Source organism: Hylobates moloch, unplaced genomic scaffold, assembly GCF_009828535.3.
Source record: "Hylobates moloch isolate HMO894 unplaced genomic scaffold, HMol_V3 SCAFFOLD_21, whole genome shotgun sequence".
Lineage (NCBI taxonomy): Eukaryota > Metazoa > Chordata > Mammalia > Primates > Hylobatidae > Hylobates > Hylobates moloch.
Genome location: NW_026652296.1, coordinates 41,006,513 through 41,027,813, shown reverse-complemented (window position 1 = coordinate 41,027,813; position 21,301 = coordinate 41,006,513). Strand labels below are relative to the sequence as shown.

General features: G+C 41.5%; 1 protein-coding gene across 1 annotated transcript in view; it reads left to right on the top strand.

Annotated features, from left to right (window-relative positions):
- CFAP61 (cilia and flagella associated protein 61) overlaps positions 1-21,301 on the top strand; it is a 310,458-nt gene that overhangs the window by 220,438 nt on the left and 68,719 nt on the right. The window contains exons 24-26 of the mRNA XM_032142470.2: positions 2,782-3,074; positions 14,112-14,439; positions 15,807-15,898. Coding sequence (XP_031998361.1) covers positions 2,782-3,074; positions 14,112-14,439; positions 15,807-15,898 — 713 coding nt within the window. The remainder of the gene's footprint in view (positions 1-2,781; positions 3,075-14,111; positions 14,440-15,806; positions 15,899-21,301) is intronic.

Sequence of the window (21,301 nt, the reverse complement as noted above, 5' to 3'; positions counted from 1 at the left end):
CATGTCTGTAATCCCAGCACTTTGGGAAGCCAAGGTAGGGAGATCACTTGAGGTCAAGAGTTCAAGACCAGCTTGGTGAACATGTCGAAACTTTGTCTCTACTAAAAATACAAAAATTAGCTTGGCATAGTGGTGCGGGCCTGTAATTCCAGCTACTCAGGAGGCTGAGGTGGGAGAATGGCTCGAACCTGAAAGGTGGAGGTTGCAGTGAGCTGAGATCACGCCACTGCACTCCAGCCTGGGCAACAGGCAAGACTCTTGTCTCGAAAAATAAAAATGAAAATAAAAAAAAGGCAAGAGGTGGACATGGTCAAGAATAGTAGGCCATCTTACATATTAATAGCTAGTTTTTATCATGTTTTGTTATATTTGTGGAAGGATGTGATTTGACCTGTAACATGTTCTTATTTATTTAATATAACATTATATTATCATGACATTCTACTATATTTTATGGGAAATGAAAGAGCTATAACTAGTCATAGAAAGCCTGTTTAAATGAAAAGTTTGAGATGAAATCACGCAGGCAGTTATCTCCCATATGACCATGCTGGTTTGCACTGCTGGTCAGTAAATATTCATCCTTCTCTCCCTCTTGTGTGGGCAGAGTGGACGTCCTCACTCCTGTGCTCATGGGCATGACCATGACATGCTTTGGTCAATGGGATGTTAGTGGATATGATGTGGGCGGAGGCTTGACATGTGCCTGGGCCCTTGTGCTCGCCTTTCTGTGCACCTGCATTTCACCATAGATAGCAAATGCCTCAGGTAGCTGTCAATCCAAGCAGGATGAAATACACCTGGTGCAAAGAAACCCAGCCACAACCTGGAGCCAGATCAGCTGACATCAGTCCACTCATAGGTGTGTAGACCACCCACAACATGCTTCTTGTTGTTTGACATTGAGTTTTGACGTGGTTTGTTATGCAGCATTACTATGATGATAACTGACTCTTAAGATAACTAAAGTCTCCTATTTTTGTTAGGGAATTTTGTTTCAAATTAAACAGAAAGATAGCCAAAACTGTTTAGAAGTCACAGTATCTAGAAATAAACCTGTAATTTTGAAATCAGAGATTTTACAAAATGTATTACCTTTGGAATTGTAAGTATCATCCTCTCCAGCTGCCTGCAGTCCGTGGACCACCGTCGCTGGATCAGACAGCTCTCCAAACCCCAGCAGCACCACAGGCTCAGCTTTCCATGAGCCCGTGAACAATAAGCCCAGCTCACAGTAGAGCTGCTAACAGCCATCATGAAAGAGATCAAAAAATACAAAATCCTTAGCTGTGTGAGACCTAAACACACTTAAATTCGTTCAACTGAAAATGAATATTGTTTTGGCTTGCCTATTTCAAAAGGACAGAAGACCTCAAACCTTTGACAGTTTTCGGTTCAAGTTTTGCCTTTCCTGGCAGCCTGATTCTTTGTTGTGCCAGACAGCCAAGATTCATGTTTCGTAGCAGCTGGGAGCCTCAATAATTTAAGCAAAATGTTGCCTCTTTCAGCCAAGGAAAATGCAGCGCACCGAGGAATGTTGCGTTGGAGCATCTGAACAGAGTGGGGGTCATAGCCGCAAAACTGTCCTAGCATCCTAGCGAGGGCAGGAATGGAGAGACCCCGCTCCCTCACTTCAGCACCTTCTTGGTTTTCCATAGATTAAGAGCAGGGAGTATGGGAGAACTTTCTAGATGCTGTTAGCTTCCAAGAAGCCATCTGAAAGTTACTGTAGTTTATTTTTCCTAAGCAAACAAGACAAGCCATCACACTTCCTTTCAACTTTGGATTAACAATTTGGGCACGATTTCCTCAACCAAATTGAATTAATACACTTGCCATTTATTTTGGCTTGTAAAATTCCTTTTCATATTGTTTCATGAACAGGACAAAAACAGAGAGACATTCAACGAAGTGTACATTTTGTGGTAAAATGGATATATCTTACCTGGAAAATGAGTCTACAGCAGTTTATTTCTTTGTGAAAGTGCCAATTCAATGTCAAAAATAGCATATACTACATTTCATTAATTTAATAGTGTCATTGATCTTAAAACTGCTAAAATGGTAGAATAGCATATGTAATTGCTTCTGTAGTCTTTTTGAGAAATGTAAATAGTATAGGCTATCATCAAAATGCTCTTACACAAGGGAAATCTGTCAAGATTGTTTTGTAATTTTATTTTTGCTAACAAAAATACTGTCCTTCAGTCCCTCTAGCTAGGTCTTGACACATTAGATTCTAAAAATCAGGGTTGAATCTTTGTAAAATTATCTGGTGAAAAGCAGAATGTTCTAGCCTTTAATTCTCAAAAAAGGGAAAACTTCCTTGAAATCAATCCAGTTCGACATTTAAATATTAAAATATCAGTAACATCATGAGCATGAATATTTTTTACCATTGCCTTTTTGTCTGTAAGGAAGAACTAGTATACATTGCCAACATTAGTAATTTTGTTTCCTTAGTAAGTATAGCAAATTGGGAACAAAAACAAGATAAAAGGTTTTTTTCTAGACAGTTTCTTTCAGCATAATTTCAACTTCAAATTAGAGGAACATAAATGAATGTCCTACTTCTGCATTAAAAGTACTTGACTACTTTGTGGGATGTTTTGTGCTGATTCTTTACTAAATGATCTTGGTCGCCGTTGCTAGGTAACACCGCTGGCTTCCTGCAGCTGAAAAATGAGAGGGTTATACAGAGCAATTCGGCATTATTAGCATTTGACTAAGGTTTTTTGGTTTTCTGAGCTGTATATCTTAGCGTTTTCCCTTCTTTCCTAGGGAATGTCATTGTCTATGGGAATACAATTGATACTTACACCACCGTGGAGACGCTCTTAAACCTTGGCGTGAGCGGCAGCCGCATCCACCTCGTGCAGCCCCCGCCCGCCTCCACCATCACCTGCATCAACAACTACTCGGTGGAGAGCGCCGTGGCGGACGCGCTAGGAGCCGCCGGAGTCACTATGTACCGGGATGCGATCCTGGCGCAGTGGAATGACGGCCTGCACCCAGACCCCATCTACAGCGCCTCCTTCACCACACCCACCAAGCCTTTCAGACTCCAGTGCTCTGTAAGTGGGTCCCTGCAAACCTCACTCACCAACCAAGGGATTTGGGGGTCTGGAAGATTGCCGGCAGTGAATTTGTAGTACCAGATGTTGGATTTTGTTTTCTGTGTGTTCAGATTACCTCTTGCTGGGTAACAACCCACCCCAGACTCAGTGGCATAAAGCAACAACAACCATTTATTATTCTTATCTCTCCTGGTTTTTTATTATTATTTTATTATCCTTATCTCTTCTGGCTTTGGCCAGACTCAGCTGGGAAGTTCTCACTTGAGGTCGCTCATGCGGCTGAAGTCAGCAGTGGGTGGGCTGGAATTGTCTCAAAAGCATGGTCACTCACATGTCTGGCTGTTGATCCTGCATCAACTTTAGTTGAGATTTTCGCCAGAACACTTAGAAGTGGTCCATTCATGGGACTGGCTTCCTCACAACATGGTGGTTTGGGTCTGAGGGTAGAGCGGAGAGAGAGGCAGTGTCAGCTGTGTCACCCTGGATGACCTGGCCTCCGATATCAAGCAGCATTCCTCCCACCACATTCTATTTGCTAGAGGCAAGTTGCCAGGACCAGCCCATATTCAAGGAGTGGGAAATTAGACCCTGCCTGTTCATGGAGGTCAAAGATTTGAATGGAGAACGCCTCTCTTTACTGAGAGCTTGCCATGCCCCAGGACATTCTGTAACCTCATCAGGACAGCTCTGTAAAGGGAAGTATCCCCAATTTACAGAGGAGAACACTGTGGCTCTAAGTCAGTGGCAGTGCTGGTTCCCTGCCCAGCCCAGGGTCTGTGCTGTCATTAGCCTCTTAAGATTCTGGCAACAGCAGTGGTGAGTCTTTCCCCATGACACACAACCTCTGGCAGTGTGCATAGAGAGAGCACTTTCCTTTCCAGGTGGGTGACACCCCACCTTCCAGCCTGCGCCCTCAGAGTTTTCAGCTTAGGAGGTTAGTAGAAGCCCTCAGGGAGGGACGGAGGGAAGGGGCCAGTCCATCTCACTGAGAAACAGGGGAACCTTGCTCGAAGGGGAGGCTGAGGTCAGTATGAGGATGATGGTTGTGTAGGTCAAGGGTGTGTGTTAGCAGTTGTGATAAAGAATGCCTGCTAACATCCAGTGGGCAAGCCATTTAGGGGCAGGCGTTCACAGCAGGCCCTTACCTAGGAGTAGGGGGTGGTCAGCATAAGTCAGGGCTTCTCACTCAAGTGCTGCTAAGGATTGAGGATGGTGGCTCTCACCCCCACCCCAACCCAGAACTCAAAGGACAGGGGCTCAAAGCAGACCACTAAAAAAGACTAAAAAGGAAGATATATTTTTAGAATCTCTCATTTTATCCTGAGATCCATGGAAATTGTGTATTCTACCCTGTAGTACATTCATTTATTCATTCATTCCATAAATATTTATTGAGCACCTGCTAGGTCCCAGGCTCTGTCCTAGGTGTTAGGGATGTAACAGTGAAAAAGACAGGACAAGTCCACTTTATTTTAAAAAGTGATAGTCTATACATGTATATGTCATGACATCTATTTAAGACAGGAAATATCAATATATTTTTGCCCAAAGTTTCCCTCAAAAATAGCAAGCCTGGAAGATTGCCACGTTTGTCCTGGAGCACCTCTAGAGGCGAGTGTGTGCCTTGTTCAGGAAGCAGAGGCCTGAGAAAACCTCCCCAAACATCCCGTTGGATAGCAGCTCTTCTGACCCTCACGTTCCTATTCAGATTAGAATCAAACTCCTGACAAAAACATCTGGCAAATTAAATTGACCCTTGAACACATGAGGAGTAAGGGCACCAACCCCCCTCACAAAGTTGAAAACCCACATACAGCTTTTGACTCTCGAAAAACATAGCTACTAAAAGCCTACTGTTGACCAGAAGCCTGACTGATCACATGAACAGCTGATTATATGAAAATATATTTTGTATTTTATATGTATTGTATACTCTATCCTCACGATAAAGTAAACTAGAGAAAAGAAAATATTATTAAGACAATCATAAGGAAGAGAAAATATATTTATTCTTCATTAGGTGGAAGTGGATCATCATAAAGGTCTTTGTCCTCATTGTCTTCACGTTGAGTAGGCTGAGGAGGAGAAGGAAGAGGAGGGGTGGGTCTTGCTGTCTCAGGGATGTCAGAGGCTGAAAAAAAAAATCTATGCATAAGTGACACACAGTTCAAATCCATGTTGCCCAAGGATCAGCTGTAACCTCAACTGTCTTGATCCAAGGCACCTTCCTGCTACATTTTCATCCTAACACCATCTGGCTCAGACATCAGCCTGTTTGTTGTTGTATTCTTTCTCCTACCTTCCCTGGTCTGCTTGGTCTCACAAAGAATGGCCCCTGCAGATGACATTTCCCAGGTTCCATTATTCTCTGATTTTCATCTCTATTTGGCCAACAGTTTGTACCTGTGGGAGATTAAACATGGAAAGTGGGGAGTCAGGGTAGGTATCTCTCATACTGTCTGCTTTGGGCAGCATCTATCAGGGCATTAAGCACCTTTTGGTGGGGATAAATATGTCCATCCTCTTCACTGTGGTCTTGGTGTCGTGAGTTGAATTACGTCCCTCAGAAAGATATGTTGATGTCCTGACCCCCAGTACCAGTGAACATGACCTTATTTGGAAATAAAACCTTTGTCGATGTAAGCAAGAGAAAGTCATCCTGGATCAAGGTGGGCCTTAAATCCAATGACTGGTGTCCTTAAATAGAGAGATTTGGTGGCATATAGGGACACGCAATGAAGAAAACCTCATGACAGTGCAGGCAGAGGTTGATGTGATGGCAGCTGCAAGTCATGGAATGGCAGGAATTGCTAGCAGCCGCCAGGAAGTAGGAAGAGGCAGGGAAGGCTTCTTCCCTAGAGCCTCTGGAGGGAGCATGGTCCTGACAATACTTGGATTCTCCAGAACTGTGAGAGAATAAATTTCTCTTGTCTTGAGCTACCCAGTTTGTGGCACTTCATTACAGCAGCCCTAGGAAACTAAAGCAGGTGATGTCACAGTGTATGTACCTAATAAATCTATGATTTTTATAACCAGAATCATACATTATATACTATTTTTCTGTTTGGCTTCATTTACTCAGCATGGTGATTTTGAGATTCCATATAGTTCCATGTATCAATAGTTCATTCTTTTTTATGGCTGAGTGGTAGCCCATTGTATGGATATATCTCATTTTGTTTCTTAATTTGCCTGCTATGCACATTCTGGTACATGTCTTTGTGTGGATAATATTTTTATTTATCTTAGCTATAAACCTAAAGAATGTCTAAGTCATATGGTAGGTGAATGTTGACCTTTTTAGGAAGTTGCCATGTTGCTCTCCAAAGTAGCTATACCGTTTTACATTTCCATCAGCAATGTAGGAGAGTTCCAGATGCTCCACGTTCTTGTCAGCACTTGGTGTTGTCAGTCTAATTTTAGTCACTCTTGTGGGTGTGGCATGGTGTGTCATTGTGTTTTTTTAATTTGTGCTTTCCTGACGATTAATTAGGTTTGGCATCTTTTCATTTTTTTAGTAGCCATTAGTATTTCTCCTTTTTGTGAAGTGTTCAAGCTATTATAAATGTATTTAAAATTTTGAAATTTCTGATTGATCACTGCAAGTTTATAAAATGCAATTTATTTTGTGTATAAACATTGTAACTTGAAACTGCTAAATTCTCTTATTAGCTTTTGTAGTTGTTTTTTAGGTCCATAAACATATCGTGCAAATAGAGGTAGTTTTACTACTTCTTTTCTGATATTTAGGTCTTTTATTTCAGTTACTTGCTTTATTCTACTCACTAGGACCTACAGTGCAATGTTTAATAAAAGTGTGGGAAATAGACATCCTTGCCTTGTTTCATATCTCAGAGAGAACTTTCAGGCTTTCACTGTTAAATATGAGAGAATTTGGCTGTGGATTTTTCTTTGGTGCTTTTTATCAGACTGAAGAAGTAACCTTCCATTCCTAGTTTGTTTAGAGGTTTTTATCATGAATGGCTGTTGAATTTTGTTAAGTGAATTTTCCATTATTTCTTAAAAAGAAATATGGAAATTTTCTTCTTAATTCTTTAATACAGTGCATTACATTGATCGATTTTTGAAAATGTTCAGCCGACCTTAAATCTCTGGAATAAACCCTAATTTGTCATAATGCATTATCTTTCTGTATATTCTTAAATTTTATTTGCCAATATGTTTTAAGAATTTTTGAAACTATTTTGCAACTATATTAATGAGGAATGTTGATCTATAATTTTCTATTTTAGTAATGTCCTTGTAAGGTTTTGGTGTTCAAGTTGTGTTGGCCAAATAAAAAATTGGGGGCAATGTTCCCTCCTTGTTTATTTTCTGAAAAAGTTTGTGCAAGATTGGTATTTTTTCTTTCTTGGATGTTTGACAGAATTAACCAGTGAAACAATCTGGGCATGGAGTTTATATTGTTGAAAGGCTTTTGATAACAAATTCATTTTTTTAACTAGATATAAGGCTACTCAAATTTTCTGTTTCTTCTATAATTTTTGTAAGTTGTAATTTTTAAGAAATTTGTCCATTTCATTTACATTTGTCAAATTTGTTGGCATTAAGTTTTTCAGATATTATTTTGTTATCTATTTGATGTCTAGGATCTGTAGTAATAACCCCTCATTTATTTCTGATATTGGTGAATTGTGTTCAGTCTCTCTGACCCTCTCTCTGTTTGCTGCCAGTCTCTCTGTCTCTGACTCTCTCTCTTTCTCTCTCTCTCCCAGTGTAGATAGGGGTTTGTCAATTTTATTGATCTTTTTCAATTAACCAGCTTTTGAGTTCGTTAATTTTCTCTATTATCTGTCAGTTTTCTCCTCCATTGATTTCTGCTCTTAATCATTTTCTTCCTTCTTCCTGCTTTGGATTTACTTTACCCTTCTTTTTTCTAGCTCCTTAAGGTAGAGCCTTAAGTCGTTGATTTATATAAGCATTTCAGCTGTAAGTTTTCCATTATGTTTGAGCTGCATCCCGTAAACTTGTATGTTAACTTTTAATTATCACTTAGTTCAAAATATTTTCTAATCTCCCTGTGATTTTTTATTCAACCTTGGATTATTTAGAACTGGATTGTCTAATATTAAAATATTTGAGGTTTTCCTAAATATTATATTTTTAATTGATTTCTAGTGTAATGCTGTTGTGATCAGAGAACAGTGTTTTAAAATTTAGAGCCAGGGACGGTGGCTCACACCTGTAATCCCAGCACATTGGGAGGCCGAAGTGGGCAGATCACTTGAGATCAGGAGTTCAAGACCAACCTGCCCAACATGGTGAAAGCCTATCTCTACTAAACATATGAAAATTAGCCAGGCATGGTGGTGCATGCCTGAAATCTCAGTTACTAGTTACTCGGGAGGCTGAGGCAGGAGAATCGCTTGAACCTAGGAGGTGGAGGTTGCAGTGAGCCCAGATGGCGCCCTTGCACTCTAGCCTGGGCGACAGAGCAAGACCCTGTCTCAAAAAAAAAAATAATTATTATTATTGAGACTTGTTTTATGTCCAAGCATATCGACTAACTTTGTGAACATATAAGGAATATGTATTACATATTATGTGCTTGTTGAGTTTAATGTTAGTTCAATAGAGTTGATAGTGATATCAGTCTTTACTGATATTTTTATCTCATTCTACTAATTGCTGAGAGAAGGGTATTAAAATCTGTTACTATTATTGTGGAAGTTTCTGTTTTCCCTTTTAATTCTTTTGATTTTTGCTTTATCTTTTTGGGGGCTCTGTTATTAAGCCCACGAGCATTTATAGTTGTTATATCTGCCTTGTGAATTGTGCCTTTTATCATTATGAAATGTTCCTCTTTATCTCTGATATTTAATAATATCCCTTATCTTAAGGTCCAGATTATCTGATACTAATATGACCATTCCATTCTTCTTATGCTTACTGTTTACATGACATATTTCCCATCCATTTACTTTCTACTTATCTGTGTCTTTGTGTCTAAAGTGTGTCTCTTGTAGGCATCATAAAGATATATTAATATTTTTAGTGCTGCATGATAAATTGCCACAAATTTAGCAGCTTAAAACAACATCCATTTATTAGTTTATAGCTCTAGTCAGAAATGCAGGCAAGGTGTGGCTGGCTTCTCTGCTTAGGGACTCTTAAGGCTAAAATCAAGGTGCCAATCAGGCTGCATTCTATCAGGAGCTTGAAGTCCTCTTCCAAGCTTATGTGATAGTAATTCCTTGCAGCTGAGGACAGAGGTCCCCACTTCCTTGCTGGCCTAGCCAGGGGCTACTCTCAGCTCCTAGAGGCCATTCACATTTCTTTCCTCATGGCCCCTTCCATCTTAAATCCAGCAACAGAGAGTCTTACTCATGTCAAATTCCCTTCACATTTCAAATCCTTCTTCAGGAAAAGCCTGGTCCCTTTTAAGGTTTACCTGATCAGGTCAGACCCACTGAGCATGATCTCCCTGTCTTAAAGTCACATGTGCCATATAACATGACCTTACACATTCACAGTTCATACTCGTACTTAAGGAAGAGGTGGAATCTTGGGAACCATCTTAGACTTCTACCTACCACATGCTTTTTATCCTTTCTATCTTTGCATTTTATTTAAAGTACTTAGACCATTAATATTTAATGTAATCATTGATATGGTTAGATTTAGGTCTACCATTTTATTATTTGTTTACTGTTTGTTCCCTCTTCTTTCTTTTTTGTTCCCCCTTGCCTGCTTTCTTTAGGATTATTAGAGTATTTTTTAGTAGTCTATTTCAATTGGCTTTTTTTTTTTTTGAGACAGAGTCTCCCTCTGTCGCCCAGGCTGGAGTGCAGTGGCTCGATCTTGGCTCACTGCAAACTCCGCCTCCCGTGTTCACACCATTCTCCTGCCTCAGCCTCCCGAGTAGCTGGGACTACAGGCAGCTGCCACCACACCTGGCTATTTTTTTGTATTTTTAGTAGAGACGGGGTTTCACTGTGTTATCCAGGATGGTCTCGATCTCCTGACCTCGTGATCCGCCCGCCTCGGCCTCCCAAAGTGCTGGTCAATTGGCTTTTTAACTATATCATCTTTTAGTAATTGCTCTATGGATTATAATACGCATCAGCAATCTTTCATGTTCAATAGAGTTAATATTGTACCATTTCACATAAAATATAAAAACCTTGCAGCTATGCAGTTCCTTCTCCCCATATTCTGGATGTCTATTTTGTTAACAGCCATCCTGTATATTACATCTACAAACATTGAAAAATCAGTAAGGCAATATTGTAATCTTTGTTTTAAGGTCGTATATATTTTGAAGAATTAAAAAGAATAGTCTTTTATAGATATCCAGATATTTACTAATTTTCTTGTTCTATCTTCCTTTTTGAAAATCCAAGTCTCCCTTCAGCCTAAACGAGCGTCAGAGCATTTATTGTATCGTAGGCCTGCTGAAAAGTAATTCTCTAGTTTTGCTCCATCTGAAAATATATGTTGCTTTCATTCTTAACGTTTATTTTCACTGAACATAGAATTCTGGGCTTACAGGTTATTTTTTTCCCAGCACTTTGAAGATGCTTTTCCACCATCTTCCGACATCCATGCATTTTTATTTAAAAATCTGCAATCATTTAAAACATTCCTCCATATGTCATTTTCCGTTGGCTGCTTTCAAGGTTTGCTCTTTATCCTTGGTTTTTAGCAATTTGATGCTGTGGGCATTCTGTGTTTATTATGTCTCTAAGCATGTTTTTTTTTTTTTAATTTGTCTTGTTTGGGGTTCACTGAAGTTCTCAAATCCATAAATTTATGATTTTCACTAAATTTTAACAAGTTATTGGCCATTCTTTCTTACCCCATTCTTCTCTCTTCTCTTCCTGGGATTCCAATTACATATCTGTTAAGAGTTTTTTAATATTGTTCCCTGGGGCTCTAAGGCTCTGTTTATTTGTTTCAGTCTCTTTTTTCTCTTTCTCACTATTCTTCAAATTGGACAGTTTCTATTGATATAACTTCAAGTTCACTGACTCTTTCCTCTATCATCTCTATTTTTCTATTGGGGCATAAGATGACTGCAGCTCACTCTTTTTTAAAAAGCCTCTAAATTGAGGCCAGACACAGTGGCTCACGCCTATAAACCTAGCACTTTGGGAGGCCAAGGTGGGTGGATGGCTTGAGCTCAGGAATTCAAGACCAGCCTGGGCAACATGGTGAAGGCCATCTCTACAAAAAAATAACAAAAAATTGGCCCGGTATGGTGGCAAGCACCTGTAGTTCCAGCTACATGGGGGGCTGAGGCAGAAGGAGCTCTTGAACCCGGGAGGTCAAGGCTGCAGTGAGCTGAGATCTTGCTACTGCCCTCCAGCCTGGGTGACAAAGTGAGACCCTGTCTCAAAAAAAAAAAAAACAAAAAAACAAAAAAAACAAAAAAAGACTCTAAATTGAATACCTGTATGTGGAAATGGAGAGAAAAGGTAATTTAAAAAGCAAACTTAAAAAAAAAATCTCTAAAATAAGGGAAATTATCCACATCCTGGCCATTTCTCCAAGTTTTTACCGTAATACACAAGCTACCCAAACTTTTAAATACTAATAAGAATCCTCTTATATCAGAGTTTATAGTTATTATCAGTGGTAGGATTCATTTCAGGAGGTTATACCACCAAGACAGGAGCAGAACTCTCTTGAAATTGATGTTTTGTCCCCACATCAAAGCCTCTCCACATCCTGCCTGATAGTGGCGCCTCCTGGGCTCTTAGAAGGTGGTCCAGCCTCCAGCCAAGTTAGGATGCGGTGACACTGGCTCTCAAGGCAGACTTTCCCATCTTGTTGGCATTCATCTCTCCAATCAGATCATGAGCTCCATGCTTATGTTTTTCACCAAGATGTTCTGGAGACCTTGCACAGTGCCTGGCACAAGAAATGTTTGTCTGAATGCATGAATGAATGAAGTTTATCAGACTACTGACTCCCACCCTTCTCCCTAGCTAACCAAGGAGTTTTGCTCTCCTTAATCAGAATTATCAATATAAGTAGTCTTGAAATATGTACTCAGAACATCAGTGTGGCCAGCCATTACCACTTCCTATTTGTACCCAATATGTAGTATTCCATTGGCATTGCAGAAGCACATAGGTTGTATTTGCAAGGTCTGTAACTTGTAACACATGTTCTTATTAACAATGTTGGATTTGCTTATTCAGTTTTCAGTCTAGTCTACAGACTCCTATGAAACCCCAAATGTAGCCAAAATTGTGAATGCCTACACCAAAAGCATATAAATAAACATTACTGCAATACTGGTAATCTTTAAAACCCAGAAAAACAAGAACTAGTATATTTAATGTACGAAAAGTAGGCTTAATTAGAAAAAGAAAATTGGGTAGGTAGAAGAACTTCTGTGAGGATGCTGAAGGAGACTTCTGAACATTTTCAAGGGCTCAAGAGGTTGATGGCACTGTTTTTACTTATAATTTAAATTCAAATCAGATGTCTTTCTATATATTTATCTGGGTAGGAAATCTATTTTTTATAGAGATTGGGAAAAAGAATGAGAAAGCAGAAAAGGAGTGTAGGGAGACAGAAAGATTCAGAATCAGAGAGAGACTCAGAAATATATTTTCCTGAGGCCACTGGGTGAGAGTTATAAGACAGAAAAAAAAAAGGAAAAGACTTGAAAGAAAGAAGCATCCTGGGATGGGATTAGACAACTGGGTGAATAAAGACAGGGCAAGGGCACAGAGTGTGTCTCCCTGAGGGAGGACCAAGGACATCACAGAGATGATGGATCTGAGTCCCGCTGTCCAATAGAACCGTCTTCAAGATGGAAATAGGCTGTCTCTGCACTGCCCAATATGGCAGCCACTAGCCACCTATAGCTACTGAGCACTTGAAATGGGCTATTGCAACTGAGGAATGAATTTTTCATTGTATTTAATTTAAATTAATTTAGATGTAAATATTTATAGCCATGCATGACTAGTGGCTACCACAGGATCAGAAAGCTCCCTGAACCATTCATGGGTGTGGGGCAGGAATACTGAAGGGGCTGGCTACCTCTTGCCCAAGGACAGCTGATGTCTGTACAGAATGAAACAGTAGAGGGGGGTAAAGCAGGAATGTGATGGAAGTGGGGAGATGACCATCAGTATGGTTGAGACCCATGTCTTATGTTCATTTTTTTAGCATGCTTTTAATAAGGTGGCAGACTATTTTAGGGAAAGATAAAGTCAATTGAACTTGTTTCAATTGGTCCAACAACTAAAGACAAAAACAACTAACTTGCACTGCTTCAGTGACTTTCAACATCAGCGTGGAAGATGATGTCCAGATGAGCATGAGAAAGCATTGAAATTTGAGCACAGAATGGAGAGGGCATACAAATAATTTCTAAGGAGCATGCAAAGGGGTTGGTGGCCCCTCTACTTACGGCACCCTCACACAGTGCCTGGCATATGGTAGGTATGCCATCAGTATTTCTTGAATGACTCTGTGTTGTATGAGAGCAGGAAGCAACAAGGCGGGAACCCAGACCTAGTAGATACAGAGACTGATGAAGCACCCATCTTCTCTGGAGCATCATATAGGGACAAGCTTACGGAGTTTTAAAAGCTAGCAATGGGCAGTCTGAATACGGAAGACTGGATGAGGTCAACCCAAGAAGGAACCTGCAGAGACCCGAGTGTCAGACACAGGAAGGGGAAGAGGATGGAGGCTGAGCTAGAGCTGTTAAAAACGTAGGAGCATGAGGGGAAGGCGGGGTCTGTACAAATGTAAACCCTCTTATGCAGAAAACCACTCACACTTGTGGGAGATATTTCATCACCTGGCATCCTTCTCTCCACTGGATGTCAAAATTGAGTGAATAAGGGTGACATTTGGAGATCTTAATGTGTTCTTCATACCCAAGACAATCTATCTCTCACACACACACAAACAACGTGATAATAAACTTTTAGTATATGTATTTTTGTGCCCCAGATAATAAAATGCCCTGGAGACTAGTCACACTCTTGGGAAGGTAAAACGAAGAGTGATAACTGAATATTGCTGTAATTGTTCACTTTGTAGATGTTCTTCAGCTTCTGTGAGAAGAATGTGGATTATGAAACGTTTAAAGCCCTCAATGATGCATGTCTTGTGTATGATGGTCGACTTGTGATTGATACCAACTTCCACACCAACGACATAGCCATCAGAGTGGCTGGCTCCCTCACCAAATTCTCCAATAGATACTACTCAAATGAGTGGACTCACAGCAACTTCAGTTCCAAAGAAATTGGCTTTCAGCTGGCAGCAGCTATGCTACATCTCTTTGATCCAACCCTTGAGCCTGTGACCGAGCCACCAGCTGATCTTGACCGGCTCATCCCCATGTACAAGGGAGCCAAGATTCAAGGTATACGAGTAGCCTTCCTTCTCCTTGATGAAGCCACAGATTAGGTATGGGTCAGCGGTCAGGCCAGCCCTCCAGGTTTCTCTGAGGCTTGGAGAAAAGGCTCCTCCGTACCTCAATGGGTTGCCACAGAGACAGAGAAAGGGTCTATCTAATTTCTGAAGCATTTATTACAAACCTGGAATTATTGTTGTTATAGTTCTTTGCATTTGAGCATTTATTATGGACCATATCCTAAATGGGGTTCCCATTTGACAGATAAGAAAACAGACAAGGGAATGATTATTAACTTGTATGGATGTCTCACAGCTGGAAAGTAATGGTTTGCCCTGACATCTTACCCAAAACTTCCATTCTCTCTATAAGTTCAGAGATAAGGAGACCCTTCCAGGCAGCCAGGCCTCAACCTGCTCTGGGGATGGTTAAGTTTAACCATTTGCAGCTGTAAAGTAGTGCACTTTTATCCCATAAACCCTTTTGGCACCTAAGGAGGAGATGATTTCATGAGTAATGCAGGGTTCCTTCACGGTTAGGGTATGAGAAATACCTTTGAAAATGGTGTTTCTGAATATTGTGGACCTTTTTACCAGAAAAATGCACATGTTTACAAAATTACGTGTTCCCTTCCTGGAGGTTTATGGATGAACCCACAAAGCTGTACATAGACCCCCCAGGGTGTCCATGAAGTCCAGTCTAGTCAATGGGAATGTCAGATTATGGAGACAAAAGCCCCACATTCCATCCTTGTCTTCCTCTTCCTAACTAGGCAGCCCCACAAGGTCTTGCTCTGCTTCTCACTCTGGGCGAGACCTGAGGAAAGGTGGTGGCTGTGGGCAGGTAAGAGAAGGGAAGGCTGTCAGAAGCCAGAGCTGGCACAGGCCCAGACCTCAGGGACAAGCCAAAACATTAAGAATTCGATAATGACAGTTTCTAAAACATTGAACAAAGAACTTTGTTGATTGTCCTAATTAAATTCAATTTTTTAATATTTTGGCTACATTTTGGAGAAGTGATGAGGAATAGGAATGCTATTTGCAACATTTAAGGCTTCTAAAGGTCTTGATCTGGTTTTGGCAGATACAGGTTAGAGGGCGGGGAGGTACGGATAATCACAGGATACACAAGATTGGATTGGCACATCCTGGAGCAATGGTGGCTACGTTATGGGATATCATGTCACATTCACATCAATTTGGTTAAATAAATGTCAACTACCCCAGGGAGTTCCTTGCTGTTAGTGGTACTTTAGTGTGAAAGTTTGAGGAGCATACACCACTGCAGGCACTGTTTGTCCCGTGATGAAAATATGAGCTCTGTTACTCACCTCATTAACAATTAATTTTAAATGGAAAACTTGCCATCTCTTCTAGGGGGCATTCTTCCTGGGTCTTACCATTATCTGCATATTGCCAAGCCTGCCATTCCAACTCCCTTGGAGGTACAAATGGCACAGCCTAATTATGTAAGTATTATTTCTGAATTTCATTTTACTTTCAAATATAAAAGTTTGTTTATAAGAGGATGAAATTCTTTACTTGGAGTCTTTACTGTAATGTGTTGGTTCACACATCAGAAGCCCACTGGAGTAATCGTCCCCCAAGATGGCCCTCAGTGACTCTTGTGCCTTGGTCTTCATGCCCTTGTGTGGCCCCTCCCACACTGAGTAGGGCTGACCTGTGTAGCCAACAGGATATTGGGGAAATGACTGTGTGACTTCCAAGGTCAGGTCAGGTCAGGTCAAGAAAGATACGACAGCTTCCAGCTTGCACACTTCTAGATGACTTGCTGCCATACTGTAGGGACCCCTTTAGAGAGGTCCATGTGGCAAGGAATTGAGTATTCCTGCACCAGTCATGATCAGTTTGCCAGGCAGATGAGCGTGCCACCTTGGAAGTGGATCCTCCAGCCTCATTCACGCCTTCAGGTGACTGCAGCCCCAGCCAACATCTTGACTGAAAACTTATGAAAGACCTTGAGCCAGAACTCCCTAGCTAAGCCACTTTCAGCTTCTGACTCCCAGAGACTGTGAGATAATAAAAATTTATTATTGTTTTATACCATTACTTTTTTCAATAGACTTTATTTTTTAGAGCTGTTTTGGTTTCGTAACAAAATTCAGCAGAGGTACAAAGATTTCTCATGTAACCCCAACCCTTCAACAGACATATAGCCTCCCCCACTATCAACATCCCCCACCAGTGATATATTTCTTACAATTAATAAACCTACACTGACACATATTAACAACCAAAGCCCATAGTTGACATTAGCATTCACTCTTGGTTTTGTACATTCTGTGGGTTTGGACAAATGTATAATGACACATACAGAGCAGCTTCACTGCCCTAAGAACCCTCTGTGTGCTGCCTGTTTGTCCCTCCCTCTGTCCTAAGGCCTAGCAACTACTGATCTTTTTACTGTCTCGGTCACTTTGCCTTTTCCAGAATGTGATATAGTTGGAATCATACAGCCTATCGTCTTTTCAGGTTGGCTTCTTTCACTTAGTAATATCCATTTAAGCTTCCTCTATATCTCTTCATGGCTTGCTAGCTCATTTCTTTTTGGCACTGAGTGATCCTCTATTGTCTGGATGTATTGGTTTATTTATCCATTCACCTACTGAAGGACGTTAAGCCTCTACGTTTTGAGGCAACCTGTGATGCATCGATAGATAACTGAAATATCCACTTTCATGCCAATGGAGCAGGTAGATTGCTTAGCATCTGGAATAGCCAAGGAGACCCCACTGTCTTCCTCCCTCCAGGAAAAGCAGAAGCTGTGCAATTGGGAATTCCCCTGTTTAAAGGACACAGGTGGTTGGTCAGTTGACGAGCTCCTCTAATAAGATTCTCTGACCCATGGTCCCAGCCTGGTGTGTGTCATCTGGGGGCTTCCTTTTGGATATGTCACGTTTGATTTTTAGTCAATGAGGCAGACTGGAAGCTATCTACTTAACTTCCATTCCCATTTTCTTCTCTTGAATATTTTTGAGGGTAAACAATATGACCAACCTAAAATAAACACATTTCCCAGATTTCCTCAAGGACAGGGTCAGCCATGTGGCAGGTTCTGGCCAATGAGATGTAAGTAGAAGCTCTTGGAAAATTCCTTAGATGGGGGCCTACTCAAATGGCACAGGCTACGGGTTCTTCACCCTTCGGGAAATCTCAATCCTATTCCATTTCCTTCCCATGGACCTTGATCAAGTTCTTCAACATCTGCATTTCTGGGATTGCTGGGGAGCATACATAAAGTAACATTGTCTGGAACAAAACAGGTAGCCAGTAAGTGGTGAAGATGGCTTGTTTTAATCATTATTCCAGATAAATAATGAAACCCAGTTCTTCCAGGAAAAGGGTAGATGCTGTACGTTTAAAACTTATTTCCCTTAGCCCTTTCCCAGATTCTTTTAGTTGTCCTGTACACATGGTCTGATGCAAAATTTTCTTATAATAAAAGAAACCATAAGATCATCATAGTGTTCCAGTTTCTATTGCTGTATAAAAAACACTTAGTGGGATAAAACAGCCATTCGATCCTGCTCACAGATCCTGTGAGTCAGGAATTTGGACAGGGCACAGTGGGCACAGCTTGTCTCTGCTCCACGCTATTCACAGCCTTAGATGGGAAGACTAGAGGGTTAGATCAATGGTCCGGATCATCTGAAGGCTCATTTACTAAATCCAAAGGCTTGTTACTCAGCTGGGCTGGGATGACTCAAGGACCGGAAGTGCTCACCACAGCCTCCACACCTGGGCTGTCCTCAAGTGCCTGGGCTTCCTCACGGTATGGTGGCCTCAGAGTAGTCAGACTGCTCACGCGGTGGCTCTGGGCTCCAAGTGCAAGTGTTGTCACTAGCAAGTTGGAAGCTGCATTGCCTTTTATGACCCACCCTCAAAAGTCACACAGCATCACTTCTCCCACTCTCTCTGTTGGAGCAGTCAGAGCAACCACCGAGATTCAAGGGGTAGGGGATAGAGAATCCATCTCTCAAGGCGGAGAGTGTCAAGGTCATATTGCAGGGCAGTGTGTGGGATAGTGAGACTGTCGTGGCCATCTTTAGAAAGTACAATCTGCCACCAATGAGGTGGGGCATGAGGTAAATAGGATAAAGCCCAGGGTATTCACAGGCTAAGCACTTTGATCATCACAGATAAATAACTCGAGTCTAATATGCACAAGAGCTAGAACATATTGGACTTGGTTTCAGCCAGAACCAGATTCTTCAAGGACAGTGCATGATTTCCTACATGCGGCATCGTTTATTTATGAGCCACCAACTCTCTCTAAATAAAGTCAGAGGAGGAGCCAAAAGGGGTTTTTAGATAATGAGAGTTTTAATGAGTGCAACTTAAATAGATTCTTTGGCTGGTGCTATGACAGTATGTGAACGGGACCCCTGACTTTAATTAACCATTTTGCCAGGTGGGGCTCCTTTTTAATTAGTACAGAAGATCTAAACAGATTTTTTTTTCCATTTTATTATCCAAGAAAAAAAAATGTAGGATGGCTCCATGGCAATCTTTTGGGGTTGGAATTAATTTGGTTAAGTGAAATTGTTGCCAAAATGGTCAGGCAGTCACCTAAATATAGCCAATTGATCAAGAATGGAGCCCATTGAACAATATTTCACCAGAGAAATTGAATTACTATTCATACACTAGGTGTAGCACAGACAAATCTTATCAGACTTTTACAGTGCTCACTAATTGGAATATTTAAGTCGGAAGATACTGTAGTAATTCATGAGCTCTTTGAGAGGTAACCTGACAAAAGGAAGAAAGGGGACCCCAAGTCGTCTACATAATAAACTAATTTACAGATTCCAGTCCACATGCTTTGTTGGCGTATATACCATGGAAGAAAGAAATTTGTCACAACAAATTCTGCCTTGGATACCATCAAATTTAAAATTGTGTGTTCATCATGAGAGCTGAGAACTTGATTTCTTGAACACCAAGTCTGATTAATCCTGTGTCTTCCATTTGGCATGAATTCCAGAGCCATTTTCCAACCTTTGTCAAAATCATAAAGGACCTCAAAAGGATAATTGTATTCAGGGAAAAAAAGAAGAAAAACCGTATCAGAATCAGTGACTCCATCAAAATCTTAAATTTAATATCCAAATTTTTAAACAATTGGCTCATATACTTAAAATAGGAGAAGACGCCAGACATACCCTACCAAACCGGAAGGTTGTGAAATAATCATGCTGACCCCAGAACCCCGCACCATGTGGGCAGGGCTGGGAGGTGCCCTGCAACATCACTTAGTGGAGCAGCTTTCTATGAGCAATTGCAGAAAGAGTTCTGGGCTTCAGTGGGTTATCCTGTTCTGTCAGCGGCTGTGAATAGGAATGGCCTGCACTACAAGGGTAATTTGTGTCTGAGAAACCCCTGTATGAGTGAATTGTATTTAACATGAATACAACGTATTTTGATGCACTCTCAGTTCCCAGATAGACCCCTCCAGTGATGCTAATGTGGTGCCAAATCTCCTTCAGATGGACACTGTTCCTTCCAAAGCTAAGATCAGCCATCAGTGCAACCTCCTCATCACTTTCTGTGGTGTAGCTGCTTCTGGACTCTTAAGCCCTCATTTCTGTAAGGTGCTGTATGCTAGGATTATGTGGACAAAATTTATGGAGGAGGCCAAAATATGATAATGCAGTCTTTACATTTAAAAATAATACCAAAAAATGCAACAAGTCCATAACAAAAAAATCATTAAAAATGATGCTGATGATAGACTCTCAAGGAACAGGATGATATTTAAGGCCACAAAACGCTCAGACTCTCACTGCTTTCAGCCTGCAGCCTGCAGGGCTCCTCAAGGACTTGGCAAGTCACCACCAACTAAGTGACTGTGACCCTCGTCTTGAGGTGCACAGCCTCGGCCACGTACGTGGAATCCAAGTCAGCCCTCCTAAAGACAAAGAAGTCCTTGTAAGCTGAAGGTGGGGGATTTAGTGAGACTCTTGGCAAAGTCAAGATTTGTTAACCACATGGGTGGATCTCAAGGTGTGCCCCTTTGACACCCGGGATCCCTTTTTTAATCACTTCCAACAATGAAACCTAAAAGGAGGAGGAGGCCTGGGGAAGCCTGGCAGATAAAACTGTGCCAGAGTCTGTAGTGCCTCCTCTCCCGGACGCCAGCCTTGCTGCCATGGTGCAGGAGCCGCCCCTCCTCAGAACTCACCTGCAGTTTTCCAGCTTTTTCACCAATCATCCCTTACTGTGATGCGGACATGTACCCCTGGGTTCAGAAGCCAAACCTAAAGCTGCTGTTTCCAAACTCAAATGGTCTTTCAAGTCTTGTGTTTAATTTAGAAATACACATGGCAGTCACATTCTTCACTATCTATATATCTACATATATTTTAATTCTGAAATACTGCTGAATATCCTGGGCCATCAGGTAAAGTTGACACCAGGGGTTATTCTGTGAGGTCATGTGCCCCCACCCCCACCCCATGCAACGGTGTGAGTCATTGCTCAGACTGCGAAGTCAGGACTTGAGGAAACACACGGGAATGAGCAAAGCCCATGGGGCATCCAGGCCTAGAGGGATGCCTGTGGCAGGAGCTGAGGGCAAGGGATGAGCAGAGGAGACCAGGCCCCTGCAGCCAGAGGCTCAGTCCTGGCTTTTTCCAAACTCTTATCCAGAGGAGCCCGCCCTTCCACACCAACACCTGCATGCTTCCTTCCTTCCTTCCTTCCTGCCTTCCTGCGTTCCTCCCTTCCCTTCCTCCCTCCCTCCCTACCTCCCTCCCTCCTTCCTTTCTTCTCTCCCTTTCTCCCTCCCTTCTTTACTTCCTTCCTTCCTCCTTTCCTCCGTCCTTCCCTCCCTCCCTTCCTCCCTCCCT